This window comes from Neovison vison, chromosome 2 (genome assembly GCF_020171115.1).
Source record: "Neovison vison isolate M4711 chromosome 2, ASM_NN_V1, whole genome shotgun sequence".
Classification (NCBI taxonomy): domain Eukaryota; kingdom Metazoa; phylum Chordata; class Mammalia; order Carnivora; family Mustelidae; genus Neogale; species Neogale vison.
Genome location: NC_058092.1, coordinates 33,732,463 through 33,750,668, shown reverse-complemented (window position 1 = coordinate 33,750,668; position 18,206 = coordinate 33,732,463). Strand labels below are relative to the sequence as shown.

At 44.0% G+C, this 18,206-nt stretch overlaps 1 protein-coding gene across 1 annotated transcript in view; it reads right to left on the bottom strand.

Annotated features, from left to right (window-relative positions):
* Positions 1-18,206, bottom strand: part of CFAP57 (cilia and flagella associated protein 57) — a 71,840-nt gene that overhangs the window by 47,908 nt on the left and 5,726 nt on the right. Inside the window, exons 2-8 of the mRNA XM_044238005.1 lie at positions 17,165-17,481; positions 15,527-15,813; positions 13,553-13,760; positions 11,634-11,786; positions 3,281-3,420; positions 2,130-2,295; positions 1,231-1,344 (exon numbers count right to left, since the gene is read on the bottom strand). Coding sequence (XP_044093940.1) covers positions 1,231-1,344; positions 2,130-2,295; positions 3,281-3,420; positions 11,634-11,786; positions 13,553-13,760; positions 15,527-15,813; positions 17,165-17,481 — 1,385 coding nt within the window. The remainder of the gene's footprint in view (positions 1-1,230; positions 1,345-2,129; positions 2,296-3,280; positions 3,421-11,633; positions 11,787-13,552; positions 13,761-15,526; positions 15,814-17,164; positions 17,482-18,206) is intronic.

Genomic DNA, 18,206 nt, shown 5'->3' with positions numbered 1-18,206 from the left:
CGCTTCTTTCTTTCTTTCTTTCTTTCTTTCAAGATTTTACTTACTTATTTGAGATAGTGAGAGAGACAGTGGCAGAGGGAGAAGGAGAAGCAGGCTCCCCGCTGAGCAGGGAGACTGATGCAGGGCTGCATTCCAGGACCCAGGCAACTGAGCCGCCCAGGCACTCCTGGAGAAGTACCTTTCTAATCCCACTACTTCCTTTCTTAAATCCTTTCAGGAGCTTCTCATCGCCTACAGTCCAATTTCTTGGCATAGTACACACACTATGATGCAGCCAACCTTTCCAGCTCCTTCTACCACTTCTGGAATGTGCTCAGTGTTCCAGCCAAGTATGTCCCAAACCACTATCCTATTTTATACTCCCATTCCATCATCTTTAACAGGTCCTTCTGCATATAATGCCTTTCTTAAGTGTTTTTCCTTTCCAAATTCTTTCACCTTTCTTCTTAGCCTTTCAACTTTTGGGCCCTCCCTTCTCTTCATACCCCACCTCCACTCTGTCTAAAAACTGTTGGCTTTGCTTCCTAAATATCTTTTGAATCCACCTACTTCTCCCTATCTGTCCCACCTCCATCGTGGTCCAAAATAGTGTAGATATCTACAGTATTCTCTTTACCATTTCCACCCTGTCCTTTTTAATATATTCTTCTCTCTGCAGCCAAAGTAATCTAAAATGCAAATCTGGTCATATTATTCCCTGCCCTGAATGTCTACAATGGTTTAAGGGAACAAGGAGGACAAACCCTTTTTATCATTTTTATCCTTAAAAGGCCTGGAAGGTTCCATGTACTTGGGGCCCTGCTAACCTCACCAACTCGGCTCATTCCTGAGTTTCATCCTGATGTGTACAAACCAGCCCCACAGACTTTTCAGTTCCTTCTGACAGTCATGCAATCTCTCATCCCAGGGTCTTTGGATTCCTATCTGCAATGATGATCACCAGCTGTGTCTGGTTAATTCCTTCCTACTTGCTTAGGACCCAGACTTTGTCAACACCGCCATCTAAATTATGCCAACTCTTTCATTATTTACTCTCATAACACCCCATGTTTTTCTTTCACTGCATTTATTGTAATTAGTAATTAGCCTGTGCTTTTGTTTTATTGTCTCCTTCCCCCACGTAAACAGTGAAATCCAAGAAGAAAGGGCTCATTTCTCTTTTGTTCACTCAGTGAGTGAAATGCTTGACTCTATGCGCCTCATTTCCCTGGACTCTGCTCACTCACTTACCTTCCCTGTGTGTCCTTTCAGGTTCGAGACGTTCTCCAGGCTTGTGGTGGTAAAAATGTGAATCACATTTCCATTGACTGCAGCGAACAGGTGACCCCCATTGCTAAAGGAACACTGCGAAGAGATAAAGCAAGACATCAAGAATGAAAGAAAGAAATGAGAAATGTCCGGAGGTTACAGTTAAGAGCTCCTTTTCCTGAAGAGCTCTGGCTAACACATTTGTGGAAGTGGGAATTGGTGGAAGGCCCAGCTAGGACTGAGGACGGGCTGACATCTTTGCTATTGCCATAGCTCATACTGGCCAAGACTGCTGCCACTGCCGTGTGCACTGACCGTGAAGCTGCTTGGATCGTTGCGCACAACACCCTATCCGTCTCTAGAAGTTTCAGAGTGGGGAAGCAATTCCCTCAGTCACTATCTGGTTTCTGCAGTCATCTCAGGGGGAAGTGCGATGGGCTGCTTCCTGCCTCTCCCTTGTTAACATGCATATTCCCTGGCCCCACTCAGTCTCCAACCTCCCCTTTCCAGTTGGGACTCTGAGTCTGAGATAGCTTCGCTTTTTGATGTTTTTTGTTTCTCTGCAATCACAGAGAGGATTAATCACACCTGGGATCTCACGAGGGTTGGGGTTCTATGAAATATCTTGATGAGCATGAGAAGAACGAGACGGAGCCCATACGTTCAAGAATGTGGTGAGAGAAGAACTAGATTTCTTCCTTTTTCTTCTTTTAAAGTCACGGAAGTTCTTTAAGACAGGCTTTGGTCTCACCTCAGAAGAGCGTGTTTTTCCAGGGGGAGTCTGCTCACTTCAAGTATCTGATGATACTCGAAGAACAAGAGTTCTTGATATTTCAACCCCAGTTTTCTACAAAACTGGACCATTATCTCTAGCGTCTTACCTCTCTGCATCCTCTGACAGAATATTCTTTGAAGGAACGTATATCATCAATGAGTAGATTCATAAGGCGTAGTTTGTCAGCAAACCCTACTACAATGAAGTGTCCAGACGGGTGAAGGCTGATTGTATATGCCTCTTCTTGGTATTCCTTAAATAGCTCCAGTGTGCTGTGAGAAAGACCAACTACTGAATTAGAAGTCCAGCCCGCTAATGCCCTTGAGCCCTCCACTGTATCTGGCAAATACTTTTATCAAGCATTTGAGATACTTTGTTGCTTAAAATGATTGGTTCCTCTTTTTTTTCTAGATTTTGGTTCTTGGGGGAGTGTCCCCAGCAATGAATATGGAAATTAGGGGATGTGATCAATGAGCTGTCTAGTGATGCTGAGGGCACAGCTCCATTTAGAGTCTCCAGATCAGAGGGATCACACAGTTTCTTCCCAGCAGCCCAGCGGCCATACACAAAGACCCAAGATATTCCAGTGTGGGGCCAAACCAAGTTGGAGATTCTCAGGGGAGCTATGCCAGGAGGGTAAATTCATTAGGGAGTTAAGGGTGACGGGGGCAGGGATAAGGAGAAAGAGATGGAATGAGTGATCCTGAGAGCTCTATGTGGCGAAAAGTACATCAAATGGGAGTGAGGGGATAGGAAAACTGGAAGAACAGAGGAAGTTATACAAGAAGGTGAGATACTGGTGTGCTATCTTTATGTCCCTAGTATCCAGCATGGTGTCTGGCATGTGGTAAGTACTTAATCAACACAAAGCAATCTTCTAGGTCAAGCACAAACAAAAACAGAAGGGAAGCAGGTACGGCCTGACTTGCTAAAAAAACATCATTTCCAGGGTGCCCATGTGGTTCAGTCAGTTAAGCAGCTGCTTTCAGCTCAGATCATGATCCCAGGGTCCTGGGATCAAGCCCTGTGATGGCCTCCCTACTCAGTGTGGAGCCTGCTTCTCCCTCCTCCTCTGCCCCTCCTCCCTGCATGTGCTCTCTCACTCAAATAAATGAATAAAATCTTAAAAAAAATTCTTTTCCAACTGAAAGCTTCTAAGTAATTACATTTTAAAATTTTCTAATTAAAACAATTCACATGAACAAATTTAACAACTGAAATCTTGCACACTACAATAGCAATGCCTTTCATCCTTACTTTGATTCGTAATTCCAGATGCGAACGGATCGATCCAGAGAACAGGTGGCAATGAGGGGTTTGCGGATGCACGTGGCTAGACCAGTGATGGATGCCGAGTGCAAGGGGTACATCAGATACTCGAAGTGAGCGGGCTCCCCCTGGAGAAATCACAGAGTGAGATCTGGCAGAGTGAACGAGAGGCTGGCTGTGCACGTCAGCTCTCAGTACTACCAGGAACATCACTTAGCCTGGCTGCCCGGGAATCAGACTGTAGGAAGATTGCTTTGGTATCATGCATCTTATTTTAAAACATTATCTTAATGGCGATACAATATTTTATTCTATAGCTATGCCAGAATTTAATATAGATTACCATTCCTCTACTGTGGGAACACTTCAGTGGATTCCATTTTTTTGTTATTTAGGAGTAACTAGACTAAACATGTTTGCATGTGTGTCTGTGTACCTCTGTGATTACCTCCTTAGATCCTGAGGTGTGAGTGTCCAACACTAAGCTTTTGAATATGCAGGCATCCATTTCCAAATACCTCCACCTGAATAGACTTATTGCCAGTTGCTAGCGAAACCACCAGGTAAGGAAGTAGAGTGCCCCTACCCAAGGAGGTCCCTTTTTCAGAATGTCCTGGATAGCTTAGACCCTGACTGCTTGATTGATCCCACTTCTCCCTTCCTGTGCTCTCAATCCTGCCCTTAAGCCTTAAATTAGCCCATAAAGAGTGAACACATATAATCCCAGACATCCCACCTTTACTGCCTCATGTAAGAGAAGTCCCGTGCCCTCTCTCTTTTTCTCTCTCTCCATGACCTCACCGTGTGGTCCTCATGGGTGCTCTGTACCCTCCAGAGCCTGTGAGTAATAAATCATGTTCCCCAAAGTTCCCTGAGGGTTTTTGCTGAAGTGCCTCCTGCAATCTTAGTGAGAAACAAAAGGTCTGGTCCAGCCACATCTCTGTCCCTGGTGGAAGAAACGTCTGGGGGTTTGCTAGGAGTACTATGAGCCTGATCAAGTGCCTCAGGCATTCCTAGCCAATAGCTTCACCATCAGCAGGCTGGGACTGACACAATGGATACTTTTCTAGAAATAGAATATCAGGGGGGAAAATGTCATTTGAAATTCTAAAGACCTTGAAAGGTCCTGCCAAATTCCTCTCCAGAGAAACGGTGCTTGCTGTTCTGCCACAGGCAGCAGTGGGAGCTGGGTGAATATTTGACATGAAAATGTATTCTGTTACACTGGCTGTGTAGGCCCCACGTGTTCTGTAACTGGGGGCTTTATCGCTGGGACACCTGAAGGAGGAGTGATGGCCGGGGAGTTCAACCGGGTGCAGACAAAGGCTGGGATGAGGGTTCCGTCAAATCCTGGCCCTTTCCCACTTATTAGCTGATCTCTCTCCTCTCGGCCTTCCCTACCACCTCGGAGGAAAAGGTGCCGTGCTGGGGTCGATGAGCAGGCACAATTATTACCATTCTTTTCCATGTCTTACCCCTGTTTTCTCCAATATCTTCAACCTCCTTGTCTCTACTGGTACATTCCTACCAGCTTTTAAACACACTCAAGTCTCTTATCTTAAGGACAGCAATAGTGGGGCGCCTGGGTGGCTAAGTGGGTTAAGCCTCTGCCTTCGGCCCAGGTCATGATCATGATCCCAGGGTCCTGGGATCAAGCCCTGCATGGGGCTCTCTGCTCAGCAGGGAGCCTGCTTCCCCATCTCTCTCTGCCTGCCTCTCTGCCTACTTGTGATCTCTGTCTGTCAAATAAATAAATGAAATCTTAAAAAAAAAAAAAAGAACAGCAGTAGTTCTTCCTTTTTTGTTTTTCGTTTTTTTTTTTTTTTTTTTTCTGTGCCTTTGCCTGAGAAGCTGTACAATGATGGAGAATCAGGCAAGCTGGCTTACTGGTTTCATTTAGAATTCAAGACCGCAACCCTCCAACGGACCCAGTAACTCTGCCAGGTTTCTCAGTAAGTTCACTTCCTGAATCTACAAGAGATACCAATTTCATGCTATTTATTCTCTTTCTAGGCCCTTCAAATGCTCTTCTTCTTCTCCCATTCCCAAAGCTCATCTGATGACCTGGCTTCCTATTTCCTTGATTTGGTATCTTTATTCTCTTTATTTTATATCCCAGGGGCAGAGCTGTAGACCGTCATAATCAATTCATGTATGGTCACTTTTTATTTAATGTTTATTTCATTTCTCTGTTCTTTAATTTTCGCTCTTATTCTTCCCTCTCAAAGGCACCAATCAATGTGTTTCATTTCTGTCCTTGGATATTTCTATAAACGGCATGTGGTTCAGATTGCATTCTTAGTTTTACCTTTTTCTCTCAACCATCTGTGTTGTCATATGTATAATCATCGCTTCTAACTTAGGTTTGGTATTCTGTAGAATGAATCCAGCTACTTCACTTTTCTATCACTCCTAGGAATGGACATCTGGGTTATCTTCAACTCTCCATTCCTATGAACATCAAGGTGAAGGCCTTTGGGCATGTTCTTTAGCAGACCGGCATGATATAGCTCCTGGTATGCATCTAGGGCCAGACCACTGGGTAACAAGATGTATGCATTCTCTATTTGACCAAGAACCACCAGATTGCTCTCTGGAATACCTGTGCGGGTTTACATCCCCATCACCATCACATTAGGATCCCCCTTCTCCCTTGTTCTCAGAAGTCTCTGGTGAGATCTGACTTTCTAATTTTTCGTAATATATTAAAAATAATTCTTAAAAAGAAGACACTCAGTTGTGGCGAGCAGGAAACCATTACCCCACCACTCGGGCCATGTTCTCTGGCTGCTGCGGCCACCCCTGCCCTTGCCTCTGGCTCACATTAAAGATCCTAAACCATGCTAGGTGAAATAAGTCAATCAGAGAAAGGCGATTACCATACTATCTCACTCATATGCAGAATTTAAGAAAAAAACAAACAAACAGAGGATCATAGGGGAAGGGGAGGAAAAATAAAACAAGATGAAATCAGAGAGGGAGACAAATCACAAGAGACTTAATCATAGGAAACAAACTGAGGGTTGCTGGAGGGGAGGGAATTGAGGTGATGGGCATTAAGGAGAGCATGTGATGTAATGAGTTCTGGGTATTATCTAAGACTGAAGAATCACTGACCTCTACCTCTGAAACTAATAATACACTCTATGTTAACTGAACTTAAATTTAAAAAATTAAATTAAGGGGCGCCTGGGTGGCTCAGTGGGTTAGGGCCTCTGCCTTCAGCTCGGGTCATGATCCCAAGGTCCTGGGATCTCTGCTCCGAGGGGAGCCTGCTTCCTCCCCTCTCTCTCTCTCTGCCTCTCTGCCTACTTGTGATTTTTCTCTCTCTGTCAAATAAATATAATCTTAAAAAAAATTTAAAAAAAATCCCAAATCATAACTGACTTCAAGCATTTCACAATCAATGAAAAAGGAGAAATCTTTGAATTGCAGGCTGAACTCAATAAGGAAAAAAAAAGAAAAGAGAGGGAGGCTGTGAAGAAAGTGATTGTTGCCATGACTGTGGGGGAGGATGTCAGCTCTCTCTTTCCATATGTAGTGAACCGTATGCAAACCAGTCTGGAATTAAAGAAGCTTGTGTATCTCTATTTGATGAACTACTCCAAGAGTCAGCCAGACATGGCCATCATGGCTGTCAACAGCTTTGTGTAGGACTATGAAAATCCCTATCCTCTAGTTATGGCCTTTGCAGTCAGGACCATGGGGTGCATCTGCATGGACAAGATTACACAAGATCTCTGTGAGCCCCTTTGCACATGCTTGAAGGATGATCCCTATGTTGGAAAACAGCAGCAGCAATTTTGTGTGGCAAAAGTCCATGATATCAATGCTCAGATGGTGGAAGATCAGGGATTTCTGGATTCTCCGTGGGATCTCATAGCAGATTCGAATTCAGTGGTGGTAGCATTATCTGAAATCAGTGAATCCCACCTAAACAACAACCTGCTCGGTCTGAATCCACAGAACATCAATAAGCTGCTGACATCCCCAAATGAGTGCAATGAATAGGGCCAGATTTTCATCTTGGACTATCTAATAACAACGCTAACGATGACAGGAGTTTAGAGCATCTGTGAGCACATAACTCCCTGGCTATCTCCTGCCAACTCAGTATTGGTGCTTTCAACTAATGAAGTTTCTAGAGTTATTACCCAAGGACTCTGATGACTAGAATATGCTACTGAAAAAGTTGGCCCTTCCACTTGTCACTTTGCTGTCTGGGGATTCAGAGGAGTAGTATATCACCATGACGCTACTTCAGCTGCCTCATCCCACTCAATGTGCTTTCTGTAGAAGATGGCAAATGAAGTGCCAGGTCTTCTTTGCAACAAGGAAGGATGTTCCCAATGAAAACAAAGCTCAGTTTTAGATTAAGGAATGTTATTTAAATGTCAACACTTTCCAGCAAATTCAAAACAACCACGTTTATACTACCGCCAAGAAGAATGTGGAAGGGCAGAACATGCTGTACTAATCCCTGAAGCTCATTGATGGCATTTGGATTTTGCTTGAGCTACGTATCTAGCCAGGAAACCCAAGTTACATGCTGTCACTGAAGCGTAGAGCTCCTGAAGTCTCTTGGTACATCTATGACAACATTCTGAAAAATCAATAGACTAGATTGGTCTAGTGCCATCTGGCCACCCTGTGACTGGTGCAAGCCAAGGACTCTTAACAACATTTTTACCTTAACAACATTCTATTTGCTCTTTGTATATTTAAGTGTTGTAAGGAAATGTGTTTCAATCAAAACTGAACATGAGATAAAAGGAAAGAGATGTGGCTTTTGTGATATTCTATCAGAAACACTTTTATTGTATCTCTGTAAAATACAATGTATGTATGCATGTAAGTGTTTTCGTCCTGATGTTGCTACTTCCATGGCAAAGGGAAAAAAAAAAAAAAAAAGAACGAAAAAAAGAAAAAAAATTGGAAAAAAAAATCAGGCTCATAGCAGCTACTGTGTAGAAATTTCCCCCTACTTCTAATTTGCTGAATGAAGAAAAAAATCTTTTATTTGTGATATTTTCAGAGACATTTGCTCTAGTATGGTGTATTTAAATAATAAAAACTTAAAAGAAAAAAAAAAAAGGAAGGAACTGTATTGCCATGTAGAATCTGAACCCAAACACTCTGAGGCCACCCACCAAGGCAGTGGAGACTCTAGCTTGTGCTAACTTTAGGGTACAGGATAGTTTTAGCTTCCTGTGAACATTTGTAACCACTGCTTCAATCACTCCCCACCTCCTGCCACCTGCCACTGCTACTGCTATCTGTCCTTAGCTGTGAGCCGCTCCATACTATGCCAATAGCTGGCATTTTTGAGTGTAGTTTGATATTTTGTAACTGAAAGTTCATTTCAAAAGCAGAAAAAGATAAAAAAAATATTAAAGCAAGGAAAAGTGTCATTGAAAAAAAAAAAAAAAGAAAGATCTCAGACTTGTTTTAATTTGCATTTTTGTACACATAGGCACCAGATGTTGCTTGTGAGAGTGACCAGGTATTGGATTCAAAGTATGAAGATTTCACAGTGGCCATTATAGATCTTTTCAGAGAACTAAAGAAAACCATAATTAAAGAAGTAAAGAAACTTCTGATAACAATGTCAGATCAAATAGGAAATATCAAAAAGGGATAAAAATTATTTAAAAAATAGAAATTCATTGTTTATAGCAGCAATGTCCATAATAGCCAAACTATGGAAAGAACCTAGATGTCCATCAACAGATGAATGGATAAAGATGATGTGGTATGTATATATACAATTATATATATACAATGGAATACTATGCAGCCATCAAAAGAAATGAAATCTTGCCATTTCCAACAATGTGGATGGAACTAGGGGGTATTACGCTGAGCGAAATAAGTCAATCAGAGAAAGACAACTGTCATATGATCTCCCTGATACGAGGAATTTAAGAAGCAGGGGCGCCTGGGTGGCTCAGTGGGTTAAAGCCGCTGCCTTCGGCTCAGGTCATGATCTCAGGGTCCTGGGATTGAGCCCCGCATCGGGCTCTCTGCTCAGCAGGGAGCTTGCTTCCTCCTCTCTCTCTGCCTGCCTCTCTGCCTACTTGTGATCTCTGTCTGTCAAATAAACAAATCTTTAAAAAAAAAAAAAAAAGAAGAAGCAAAGTGGTGGGTTTGGGGGGTAGGGAAGGAAAAAATGAAACAAGATGGGATCAGGAGGAAGACAAACCATAAAAGACTCTTAATCTCACAAAACAAACTGAGGGGTGTTGGGGGGAGGAGAGCTATGGAGAGGGTGGTTGAGTTATGGACATTGTGGAGGGTATGTGCTATGTGAGTGCTGTGAAGTGTGTACGCCTGACAATTCACAGACCTGTACCCCTGGGGCAAATAACACATTATATGTTAATTAAAAAATAAAATAAAACTAATAAAAAATAGAAATTCATGGGGGTGCCTTGGTGGCTCAGGTCAGTTAAGCTTTTGTCTCTTGATTTCAGTTTAGGTTATGATCTCAGGGTTGTGAAATTGAGCCCTACATCAGGCTCCACTTTGGGCATGGAGCCTCCTTAAGATTCTCTCCCTCTCCCTTTGCTCACACCCCACCCCTGCTTGTGTATATGCTCTCTCTCTCTATCAAAAGAAAGAAAAAATTCTGGGGGTGAAAAATACAATTAACAGGAGTGAAAAATCCACGAGAGGGACTCAAAAGAGATCTGAATTAGCAGAAGAAAGAACTAGTGAAGTTAAAGACAGATCAATAAAGATTACACAATCTGAAAAACAGAAAAAAGAATGAAGAAAAATGGACTGAACTGCAGGTCAATGTGGAACACCATTAAACACACCAACATATGTACAATGGCAATACCGGAGGGGAGGAGAAAGAGAAAGGAGCAGAGAAATATTTGAATAAGTAATGGCTGAAAACTTCCCAAACTTCTTGAAAAATATTAATGTACACATCCAGGAAGCTGAATGAACTCCAAGAAAGATAAACACAAAGAGATCCATAGACATATGATAGTAAAAATATCAAAAACTGAAGAAAAACAAAAAGCAAAAAACCTCGAAAGCACCAAGATCAAAATGATTGATCAGTTACAAGGGAATTCCAACAAGACAACAGCAGATTTCCCAGCAAAAATAATAGAAGCCAAAAGGGAGTAGAATAACACATTCAAAGTACTCAAAGGAAAAACTGTCTATCAAGAATTCTATATCGGGCAAAGCTATGTCTTCAAAATGAAAGGGAAATAAAAACATCCCCAACAAGCACTAAAAGAGTTTACTGCTTGCAGACTTGCCTTGTATGAAATACTAAAGGAGATTCTTCACGTTGAAAAGAAGTGACTCCAGAGAGTAGTTTGAATCCATCGAAAAATACAACACCAGTAAAGGTAGCATGTCATTATAAAAGGTAATATAAACACATATTTTATCCCCACTCTTCTTTAACTTTAGTGGAAAAGCCGCTATATGAAAAAAATACATATTTTATGCTTTGTTGGGTGCATGGAAATATATTTGCCAATAACAACAAAAAGAAGGTAGGCGAGAGCAAATCTGTACTAGGCTAAGGGAGTGACTTCAGATGGTACTTCAAATCCACAGGGACAAGCAAAAAAGAACCAGAAGCAATGACAATGCTCTAAAATTGACTCTGGTAATGGCTGCATGACTGTAAATACACTCAAGACCACTGAATTGTACACTTTAAATAAGTGAATTGTATAGAATGTGAATAAATACCAATACTCAATAAAACTATTATTTAAGAAAAAAAACCATTGCTGAGAAAGATAGGTTAAAATCTCCTACTCTGATTGTAGATGGTCTATTTTCCTTGTTGTTCTGTCAAATTTTGCTTTATGTATTTTGAGTGCATGCTATCAGGTGCATACAGTTTTAAAATTATCTTCTCAGTGAAGTGAACCTTTTGGTAGTTCAGAGTGATTCTCTTTATCTTTAACAGTACTTTTTTGTTGCAATGTCTGCAGTGTCTTTATGCTAGCTTTCTTTGTTATTTAAAGCCAAAAAAGGAAAAATAAACTTCTTTATATATGTACATCTTTGTGTCCATGAGCAGCTATAGGAGTACCTTGAATTCTCTTAAGTGCATCCGCAGGGTTAAAGGAGATGTACAATTTAAACCTGACAGACAACTCCAATGTGTCCTCCAAGAAGGCTGCAAGCAATCACGATCCCACCGAGAGTGGAGTATGTCTACAGCGAAATCTTAAGATTAGAGTTTCTTTTGCTCTTATGAAGAGGCTGAATGAGCCAGGCTCAGCAAATCTGGATTAAAAGCTGCCCACATGGTAACCAGTCCTTGGGCTGGAGGGAAGCGTTGCTGGGGAAGACTCACCTTGCTGATCTCTGTCAGGGACATGGTGATGCTGTAGAGTTGGTTCTTGCTGGTGCTGGCAACCAGGGTTTCCTCTGAGGGACTGAAGCACAGGCAGAGGATGTCCTGCTTGTCAGACTGACTTGGCTCATTGCTCTGTGGGTCCACAGGAATCTGCCCAAGATGCAAGACAACTGTTAGGAATGTTCCCACATCGTCAATCAGTATGCCCTTGGACTTCCAGTGTTCTCTCAGATACTTTTAGCTCCCAGACTCCCAGACCAGCATGCTTCCCAGGACCCTCCTCAGATGTGGAGAAGGGAGGGCCTCAGTCACTTTGGTTTCTGTGGGGTTCGTATTCACCCTTACGTGATGACTGGCTGACTAAGGGACAGCAGCACGTATGAAAATGATCTCTCTACATCTCAGTTTGAGATCTCCTCTGAAAACAAGTGTTTGTTTAAATCCCACCCTTGCCCATCTGTCGGAAGCCCAGTGTGGGTGTCACCTCATCGAGCACACTTTGTGCATCTCAGGGCAGCAGAGGGGAAGGTGACAGCTCCTCTTCCATGTGGGGTAGGTGACAGGGCAGAGAAAGGACAAGGGGATCACACAGCAGCCCAGCCAGCAGTCCCTGAGAGGGCCAGGAGTTGCCAAGTAGACATTGTAACATCAGATTTCCTTTTCCCCTGCCATTGCTTTTTGTCTGCTAACAAACTTCTTGAAAGGTTGGCTTGCACATACTGTCTCCACATCCTTACCTCCCACTCAGTTCTCACTTTCTTCTACTATATCATTTATTGAGTGTCCTCATCAACCGTAGAAATTTCCTTCTCACTAGAGCCAGAGGTTCCTGATCAGTCCTGCTCACGTCCACTCAGGGAAAGTTCTACAGGCTTAACCTGCACAAAGGCTCTTCTCCCTCCCACTTTCCCTGCTATTCACCGCTGTGACTAGACCTCACTACTGCTTGGCTGGACTAACACAGCCTCTTCACGGATTCTGAGGCATGGCAGTGGTAATAGGTATCATCTGAGGAGCACCAAGCACTGGTCACATCATTTCACAGGTGTTGCTTCCTCCTTTTGGTAACCCCACCAGGGATGGGCTACTTTCTCAGGGAAGAAACAGAGGTTTTGCTGGAGTCAGCAGCTCGTCTCAAGTCACTCCGCCAATAAGGTCAGAGTCAAGGCCGGCTCCTTCAGTGTGTCTGTAGCCACAGCACATCCAGTGCCTCCAAGTGCCCCCGCCCCCCACTATACGCCCCAGGCGGATTGGTTTTCTTAAGTGTAATGCTTCTGCTGAATCACACACACTCCTTCGGCTGGCATTCGAGATCTTTCACCAGCCTCAGCTCCCATCTTTTCCTTTCGCGTGATTTCAGTTCCTCTCCACCGGGAAGCACAGCATCTCCCAGACACGCCACCTGCTTGCTGTCCATGGTGCCTCCGACTCACCTGTTCCTTCCACCTGCAATTCCCAACCTGTTCCCTCCTATCACTTGTTATCCTTCCTCGAGGACCCCACCCCAGAAATTCCCACCAGACACCCAGAGCCTTCCTGGATCTTCCCCAAGCACAGACGATCTCTCTCGATCGCGGTTTGTATCACTTATTCCACAAACATTTACTGAACGCTTCCTGTGTGCCAGACGTTAAATATCAGTATCTATCATAATACGATTTTTATTGGAACCCTAAGCTTCAAAGAGAAAATAAAACTTGCCAAAGTTCTCTTCCAGAATTCAAATCCAGATCCTCCCAATATTAAACCCCACTCTGTGCACCCCATCCTAAAACTACCAACAGGGACTAATGGCTCAAGTCCCCATTTCCACTCAGCACTATAGCCCTTTCCTCCAGGCAAAATCCCTGTCAGTGCTCTGCTCAAGGAGAACAGGTGCCAAGAGAACCCAGTTCTGCTCTTCCTTCCCTCCTTACCCGGATTTCCCTGCTCTCCCGGTAAAAATCCTTCTCCTCCATCTTCTCAAACAGTAAAACTCTGCCTGGACCAGCAGAACAGGCAAATCCCTTTGAATAGGCTGCAATGGCGAACACCTGGGGCATGGTCAGCTGGCTGAGGCTCTTGGCCAACATGACCTGTTCGTAGGAAGGGACCGGGGAGCTGATGGTTGGAAATTCAATCAGGCTAGAAAAAGAAAATAGCATATAAGGTTTATAGAGACGATTCCAACGAGGCGAGTTCAGCTAGGGATGAGAAGGAAGGGCTGTCTTTGGGTGTGGGAGAAATCACCCATTGTGAGTCCCATAACCTAAATGCTACCCTTTGTTCTCGGACTGCTACACAAACTCCAAAGATTTGAAGGTTACCCATTTATTTGGTAGTCTCATACAGCCTGTGTGGTCACTATTATTACTACAGTCGTTCCATCCATTATTATCCTCCTTTTTAGGAAAAAGTGGTTCAGAGAGTTTTCTAGGATACACAATTAATAAGTGGAAGGGCTGAGATTTGAATCCAGGGTTCCATTTTCTCCTTCCCTCCCTATTTCCTTCCTCCTTCCCTCCCTCCCATACTTCTCTCCCTCCTTCCTTCCACATAACAAATATTTATTGGAATTATACTGTGTTAACAACTCTGTGAAACAATGGTAAGTAAGATGGCATAGTTCCTGCCGTCAGAAGCGTAGAGTCTAGGGGACAACTCCTAAGGACCATTAGGGAACAGCTGGGTGGGGTGGGAGCAGCCAGTCGGCAAGTAGCGAGGGTTTTCTGAGGTCATTTACAGAAGAGATGCGCGCAACCTGAGATGAGCAGAGACTGAGAACTCCCAGCTGATCTGAGGAACGGACAGGACTACGTCAGGGTGTGACTGTGTCTGGAGGACGGGGGTAGGGGTAACTATACATGACCGAGCCCAGAAGCAAGAGTGCATGAGACATGTGTGGTAGATAGAGGCAGGAGTGCATGCTCCGGGTGTAAAGATGGGTCAGAGCAGCAGGGAGACGCGTGGGCCAGGTTCAGGAGTCTGGGCTTTATTCTTAGAGCACCAGACTACAGCAGGATTAGGAACATGGCAAACTGGAGGGCAGGGGGACTTATTAGGAAGCTCTTAATAAAATCATGACAGAAAAAGGAGAGGTCATGTATGAGGGGGATGGTGGACTGAAAGTTCCACGGGGAGAAGACTTTATCATATGTCATGTGCTGGAGGACTTAGTTTCCAGAGCCGGGCAGACAGTATTATGATCTTGGGGTTTATGTATTATGATCTCTGAGGCTCTGTTTGAGCCTCATTGTCCTTTATAAAATGGGCATGACAATAGTATGCACTATGTAGGGTAAGTCTCAAATGAGAATACACAAAGTCACAGAGTGCTTAACACAGTGACTAGTACATGCAATGGTACATCCTAATATGTTTGAGATATGACTATTATTGGCTCTTGTAAAGGTAAACTTGACCTGAGCCCCCGCTTTACCCCATATGCTTTTGTCGGATTTACCAACAACCTCCTTGTACTTCTTTGTGGGTCTGCTGGCTCCTTTCAAATTGTGAGGTCCTTGAGTACCCATGTCCCTAGCACAGAGCAAGGTGCCTTGCATACTGCAAGGACTTAGTGGACAGCTACTGAATTGAATCAGAAAATTAGGTAGCCACTAGAAAATTTCTGTTTGAAAAATCTGTGGTTTTGAAGACTAATCATCTGGAATGGTTATAAAATGAGAGTAGGTATAAAAATAAAAAGAATTGTATCTAGGCTGTGGTCGTAACTGTTAAATTTGTGCGTGAATACAGACGAACATGAGAAAGGCAAAGGGAAGATGAAAAGAGTTGATTTTAAGGTGGGAAGGGGTTCTGAGTAACTTTGAAAGAAAGCTATTTTTGGTGTAAGGCTATTAGGATGATGAGCAAATTTTCACAAGAGCACCAGCCCAGAGAGGCACCATTACCTCTCGGATTCCTGTATCTTCTCCAGGTGCTTGGTTTCACTGGAGGTCTCCTTGACCATTATACTTGTCTCCCAGCGTTGATCTCCGGATTCAAAGAGGAAGAGCCTGCCTGTATCGGTGCCAACGATGATCTTGTCCTCAGACACCCAGGCGTGGGCTAGATAGTTTTGGGACTCTCCCCTCTGAAAATTGGTTTGCTTCAGGGTTCCCTCAGCAAAACGGAGGAGCTTAAACATCCCATTTCCGGTGACACAAACCTGAGTGTTATCCTGGGGATTGAAGCTTACCTGTAAAATGGGAAAGGATCAAATTTACTTTGATGGAATTACTTCTCATTTCACGAATATTATTTCCGATAGCCCAGAGTAGCCTTTAAACATCACGAAATCGTGGTAAGTTTTGATACCATATTTGACAAGAGCCCAGTTTCATCATATTTGTAGAGCCCAGCATCTTAAACTAGGAAACCTACAGAGATCATTTACCAAGGCCAAAAAGGAGATGAGCAGGTCTTGACAAAAATGGAACAAAGCCTCAGCTGGAAAAGGCGGGCTGTGGTGGGTTTACGTGCCCTGCCCAGGGGGAAAGGGACCATGTCAGCAACAGCTATGCAGTCTCCCACCAAATGGGATGTATTATAATAGCAGTCAACCTGCACCCCTACTACAACTGATGGGCTGTAATTTCTTCAACCCTGTATTCCCAGTGCTGGCTTCATAGTGGGCGTCCCATAAATGTTCACTGAATCTAGCAGATCTAGAATCTACATTCTAAAGGATGTACTTTACTCTGTTTAGAGAGGCTGGGCCTGACCTCACCAAGGCCTAGACAAACTAATCTTCTAGCTCTCTCGCCTTGGGTCAGATTCTGTGGTCACCAAGTAACCTCTGATTACTCATTTCACCTCCCAAGTTCTCTGTCGCTAGGGAGGAACTGCACCAGGTAAATGATGGGAGCATTCTCGTCGTCACATGCTGGGGTTGCCATCAGCCTCTCGTGAGAATAATGCAGTCCATTCCTGAGACACTGACTGGCTCCTATCTCTGAATATGAGCAGATCTGAGTTCTTGAACTGTAAAGCTGAGTACCAGATCCTAGCCTGGGGTGACTGCACCAAGATAAAACCTCCTTGGGACCCCTTGCCTAAGCCATCAATCAGCCTTCGCAAGGGTCCTCTTCATTTTACCCTCAAACCACGATGGCAAGTTCCACTCCCCAAGTAACTGCAATTTCATGGACATGTTCCTCAAGGTCTACCACTTCGCATTACGTTCTTAAAATCTTCCCACTGCCGGAAGAGGCCAGGACCAGCAAGACAAAGTGAGTTCTCAATCCATCTCGGCGCCCAAACTGGGAAAGCAGTTCTGGGCCACAGAAAAGAAGACAGGCACTGCAGACAGGGACTCCAGGCCCCGCCACCCCATTACCTGTGTGATCTTAGATGAGATGCGTAACCTCTAGGAGCCTCAGTCCTCTCATGTATAAAAGGACGATAATAATCATACAGAACACATGTGGTTTTTGAGAGACTAAATTTAGAAATGCAAATGAAATCAGCACTGTTGCTAGCACACAGCATTCCATCAAGCTTATACTATTTTTCATAACTTGCACAGTACTTGTTATGTGGGAAGGTACCTGGTAGGCAGGATTGTTTTGAGAGTCGGTTCTAATCATAGCCATTACTTTCTGTTTTTCCCACAGCCAGTAGACAAGGTTTGACTCTGGAGGTGATGTCTGAGTCAACAGGTATTTGGAGTCTGGAGAAAAAGCCATGCTGATAAACCTCTGAACGGGGAAGTCAAAATTGTTAAGGATTTTGCGCTTCCGACAAGGGATGGATGACAGTTCATAAATGGTGATGATGGGTTTTTCTTGCACAGTCTCGGAGATGGCAAGATATCGCCGATTGGGACTGATGGACAAGGCCAGCATGCCCTGACTCTTGTCTGAGCCTGTGAACAGAGGTAAAGGCGGATAATGAGGGCACATGGTGCTTTCGCCATGACTAGACATGAACCAAGCACAGTGGTGGCAGGTTTGCAACATGGAAGAAAGGCACAGAAAGAGTGCCTGTCAATCCCTGTAGCTCCTTGGTACCACTATGGGGTATTAGGAAAATGACGAGGATGGGTACCTGACTGAGGCTGAGGTAGAAGGAGAAGTTATGGAAGGATGCCAGGAGGACCAGGTGGGGCAGGTGGCAGGAAAAGCAAAGGTGTGGATGTGAGAAAGGGTACAGATGGTGGAGAACTAAGAACAGTGGGGTGTGGTTGGAGCCAGGGGAAACCAAAGGTGGATCTAGAGGGGTGGGATAGGGTGGGCCTTGATGCTCAGAGCCACCAGCCCTCAATATTCCTCTACTTTTGAGGCAGAGAGGCCAAATACTGGGGTCCCCAGGCTCTCTCGCAGTTAGGTCATCTATGTGATGTTCTGACCATGAGACAGCCACAGAAATCTGCTGGACTGGCTTTATGGCAAAGCTTGTGAATTCTCAAAAACCAGAGATGGATGCATTCTACCCCTAATTTTCCTGGAACATGTCAGTGCCATCTGGAGATAGAGCAGTCGTCTTGCAACCATGAGGCACAAGGCACAAGAATAGAAGTTGTGGTCTAGAAAGCAGAGGCTGAGGCAAAGGTGAAGTGTCAAAAACTTTATCTGGGAGATGAAATGGCCC